General features: G+C 37.8%; 1 protein-coding gene across 1 annotated transcript; it reads right to left on the bottom strand.

The window, feature by feature from the left end:
* Positions 1-1,338: 1,338 nt before the first annotated feature.
* LOC147517307 (uncharacterized) lies at positions 1,339-4,926 on the bottom strand. Its single transcript, XM_086593554.1, has 5 exons — positions 3,187-4,926; positions 2,973-3,084; positions 2,453-2,720; positions 2,341-2,361; positions 1,339-1,942 (listed from the first exon to the last, which is right to left on the bottom strand). Exons 1-5 carry the CDS (start codon positions 4,924-4,926, stop codon positions 1,339-1,341), a joined length of 2,745 nt encoding a protein of 914 aa, XP_086449680.1.
* Positions 4,927-5,259: the final 333 nt, after the last annotated feature.

Below are 5,259 nucleotides of genomic sequence, written 5' to 3'. Positions count from 1 at the left end.
CGAGACGACGTCGAGTATTGATCCCTAGCAAAATGCCCAAACCTCTGAGCCGCATTGCACTAGCATAAGAAGTTGAACTAATATTTCATCTCTGGAATATCATTTCAGCTCCTGGTTCGATTCTACATCAGCTGGACAAATTGGAGAGTTGTCTGACACCAAAGAGTCGCGCGCGAGACATTTTGGGTCTCTCGCGAGACTGTTCTGGAGCATCAGCACTCCAAATTTGTACAGTCTCAGTCATTTTGGGACTGGATGTCTAATCTACACCTAATTCCTAAGTAGTGATTTTAGAATATTAAAGAGTCAATCCGGATTTTCACACGAGCAGCATAACCCTCCCCCTGAGGGGGGGGGGGGGGATTAGCTCATGGTCATTGAAGGAATAATTAAACTTGCTTTATACATTAAATAAATAAATGCAGGACAAAAATTAAACTTGAAAAGAAATGACTTTTATTAAGAAGAAAATGACTTACAGTATTTAAGTTGCTGGGATAAAAAGGACGGAATATAAGTGCTGGAATGAAAACTAACTAATGCATAAGCTAAAGCATAATTGCTGAATGCCGAATAATGAAGACCCCCCCCCCCCCCTCATATATATAGGCTGGATGGTTGGAGAAGGATTTAATTGAGTTTTGGCCGTTTCTCAAATTGGGATGTTCAATCTCCAAGTGAATTCATTTTATTCAAAGTTTTGTCTCCAAGTGAATTCATTTTATCCAAAGTTTTTTTTACGAAACAAAACTTACATTTAATGTTTTGTCCTTTTGTGTTTTGTTTTTGTCCCTTTGCTCAATTCGATTCAACATTGAATTGATACGTGTCTTTTCCTTCTGCAAGTTGGCACAAAATTGTGACCATCACTTGCCACCTGCCTATGCTGACTCATAATGCCTTTGGGCCCACAGAGTGGGTCCACTTAGTGTGTCTAGTGGCGGCGCTGATATTGGCATTTTTACAACTTTCTGTCTTTGCGTAGAGTTGGTCGCCCTGGTTGCTCTGGCAGTTCACTAGCCAATGTCGGCATCTAGATTTATCAGATGTGAGCTTCGGAAATTTGCTGCTTCTTTATATGTGGACCCGTTCTACACTGGTTTTGTTCTTTTGGAAACTTCGGCTCTAGTCAGGCTTTGTTGGGCTTCACTGGGGTTGAGTGGGAAACTTCAAATATTCCAATATTCCCTTACTTCGATGCATGTTTTATCATTATATTCATGTTAACTGCGAAAACCTGCAAAAGTACGAAATTATAATTATTACATGATTATTAAACACATAATTGATCAAAATGTTATGTCTCTCGGGGTTTAATATTACAGTTTTCTGTGCTTATCAGTTTTCCATTGCTTCAAAGGCGAAGGGGTCTTCATAAGCATCCACTTCATGATTCAACCTCTTAGGGGCATCGAAGACAACATGCCAATTATCTCTACTAAGATCCTTACAGTAGAAAACTTGAGAAGCTTCAGAAGAAAGAATGAATGGCTCATCATCTTCATTTATGTTTCTTTGGCACCTCTCTAGATTAACAAATACAAGGTTTGTATCTGGATTGACATAACACCCATTTCTTCTATCCTCAATACGCACCCAATCACAAAAGAAAAATGTTTCTTTGAAGTCATGGTAATCTAGCTCAAGTATTTGCTTGTAGATTCCATAATAAGTGGCTTCATCTTCAACTAAGTTCTTATCCTTCGCACTTGCCCTGAAATTGGTAAAAGCCTTCATTGAGACGCCACTTTTCTGAGTTGTTGTGTCCATTTTTGAATCGTACGTAGAAAAAACATATCCCTTTATAGCAGAGGAATTGTATGACTTAGCATAAAAGGATGGACCATCAGCAAGCCTCTTGAACCTGGACTCCCCTTCGTTCTCAAGATGTTTTCTCAGCCAAGGAATATAGTCCAGCTCCCTTTGGGTTGGTGCAGCAATCCTACAATATTTACCCCTGGATTTGAAACCTTGAAGGTATGTCTCGTACTTCTTGTGATATCAACCGATATACTATTACTATACACACAGTCATATAGTAAATGAAAACTGAAAATAGAGAGTATAAAGTTATACTTTTCTGAATCAGCATTTTGAACCGACTTTCTCAAAACCCATTTGTGCGCTTGCTGATATTGGATACTTGGAAGCAGGTAGTCTTTGCCCTTTTTATCAATAGGGTAACCACGCTCATCTTAATCCTCTAATGCAGCCCTCTGTTCTTTACTGTGAATTTCTCTTTTGCTAGACGGGATATACTCCATGCAGTACCTCATTGCTTCTTCATCCAGATATTGTTCTGTAATACATCCTTCTGGAAATTTCTAGTTTCCTACATACCACTTGTATACTGTCATCATCCTGCGATGCCATTAATAAATATCAAAGTATAAGACAATGAAATTATTGTATGTAAAATTTAGCCTCCAAGGGTAAATGACTTTTCACTAACCTCTCAAACAAATACATCCAGCGATATCTGACTGGACCGCAAGCTCTAACCTCTTCCGCCAAATGCAAAACAAGGTGTGTCATGGACACAAAAAAAGAGGGTGGAAAGTACTTTTCAAATACACATAGTGATTCCACGACACGCTTTTCCATATTTTCAAGTTCCACACGACAAACAACCTTAGAACACAAGACATTGAAGAACAATGAAAATTGTCGAATAGCTTCACGTAGTGGCTTATGCTTCTTGAATGCATGCATCAACAACACTGGCAATAGGTGTTGTAAAAGAATATGATAATCATGCGACTTTAGGTTCTTCAACTAAAAATCCTTTAAGTTCACATTATGTTTCCAATTTGCACTATACCCCTTTGGAACCTTCAATTAGTGCAAAGTTCGACAAATAATTTCTCTCTCTGAACGGGAAAGACAAAAAGAAGCCTTAGCATATGATAACTTCCCATCCTTTTTCATTGGCCATAATTTCTTTTTTATCTTCAAAGCCTTGAGGTCTTTACAGGCTTCCATCCCATCCTTACTTTTTTTAGTGTTCATGATTAAGGCAAGGAGGTTCTTTGCTACATTTTTCTCCACATGCATCACATCTACATTGTGACGAGTAGGAAGGAACTGTAGCAAGCATGACATTTATGTTATCATAAGCAAGTTGCAATACAAAATTGTAGTTGTACTATAAAAAAAAAGAATATTGATAGAAAAATTAGTGAGTACCTCCCAATAATCCAATTCAAAGAAAATAGAATCTTTTGACCAAGCAGTCAACTTTTCCTCACTTGCGGGCCTCTTTTTCTTCAAACCATTCACCTTACCTAACATAGTCTTGATTTGGCTCATTTTGTGCTTGACTACTAAACCACTCAAACGGCGAGGAGGCTCTCCGTGTTCCACCTTCCCATTAAATTGTGATTTTTGAGTTCTAAAAGGATGATTTTTGTCTTTTAGAAACTTCCTACACCCCATGTATGCAAATTTCTTCCCATTTTTAAACCATCTCAAATCTATCTCTTCACTACAAACAGGGTAAGCATACCTTCCAGCAGTCTTGCACCCCGAAATATGGCCATAAGTTGGAAAATCATGGATAGTCCACAATAAAATTGCTTTCATGTTAAACATCTTCTTACTATAGGAATCATACGTTTCAGCCCCCTTAGACCACAAATTACGAAGCTCTTCGATAAGTGGTTGCAAGTAAACATCAATATCGTCTCCTAGACTACTTGGACCAGGAATGAGCAGCATCAACATTACAAACTCTTTGCGCATGCACAAAGATGGAGGAAGGTTATAAGGAACTATCATCACAGGACAAGTACTATGAATACAATTTTTTTGACCAAATGGATTAAATCCATCAGTTGCAAGTCCTAGTTGGACATTGCGACTTTCACTAGCAAATTCTTTCCACTTGTAGTTCACTGACTTCCAACAAGAAGAGTCTTTAGGATGGCGCATATGACTTGAGTTTTCAGCTGAGTTTGCATGCCATGTCATATTTTCTGCAAGCCATGGCACTCTATGCATTTTCTGCAACCTTTCAGTTATAGGAAAATATCTAAACTTCTTTATCGACACAGGTTTAGCCCTCGGCTTGGAAGATTTGACTGGTTTCCATCTGCTTGAACCACATGTGGTACAACTATTTAAATCTTTATCAGTTTTCCAGTATAACATACAATCATTTGGACATGCATCAATAACGTCACACTTCATACGAAATGACTTTATCATTTTTTTGGCACAAGAGGTTTTCACTGGTACTGTATTGTTATTCGGTAGAACCCGCTTTAAGAATTCCAACAAATTTGTGAAACTATTATCAGACCACCTATGTTTAGCTTTCATACCCAACAACCCAATTGTCGCCGATAACTTGGTATCTTCACCTTGACACATAGGATACAATGGTTGTAATGCGTCCTCCAACAATTTTTTGTACAGAACATCTTTATGCAAATTGTGGTTAACATCCTCTTGCGAATTATTAGTATCATCCCCTTGCTCATTATTAGTATCATCCTCTTGCACATTATTAGTATCATGGTCATCATCTTCATCACGAATATCCATGCATGCATCTAAGTCATTAGGATGACTACGACCAAACGCGTCATTCACCATCTCCACCATTCTCGGGAACAGATCTTCATTGGCAATACTAGTGGAGGTACTAGCAACACCAACATTGACATTAGTTTTGGAAAAGGGCTCTCCATGTTGAACCCATAATGTGTAAGATGTGTTGATACCCTTACGAATCAAATGATCAAAAATACCTTCGGCTGTTCTCTTCTCTATATTCAAACACTTCATACAAGGACAACAATACCAATCAATGGCTTTTCTCAAACTATCTTGTGTGAATTTGATGAATGATCTAGCACCTTCGATGTATACCGTTGACAATGTCGGTTCATTCATCCATGCCTTGTTTGGCATTGTCATAGACATCTTCAACAAACACAACCATTACAAATTCACTAGATTGAAATGTATTTTGGGTAAATGTATCTAGGGTAAATCAAATGCTAGTTTAACTTTATAACAGCCAATGTTATTTCCCTTGGTACTACTCCGGCCAATTGGAGTAAAGGTTGGGAATCTAAAACAGTAAGAGCTAGGCCAAGTCCAAATATGATATGGACTTTGAATATGAAAGAAAATGAGAAGGAAATTTAATTATTATAAACTATGGGATTGAACATCATTTAATTGAGGAACATGATTCACACAACCTGATAGACAATTATCACAAAGAAATTGAAATAGTTAAACTACGATTTA

Source organism: Coptis chinensis, chromosome 2 (genome assembly GCF_015680905.1).
Source record: "Coptis chinensis isolate HL-2020 chromosome 2, ASM1568090v1, whole genome shotgun sequence".
NCBI classification, from domain to species: Eukaryota; Viridiplantae; Streptophyta; class Magnoliopsida; order Ranunculales; family Ranunculaceae; genus Coptis; species Coptis chinensis.
Note: the sequence above shows the minus strand (reverse complement) of the source record. Positions and strands in the feature narration are given on the sequence as shown.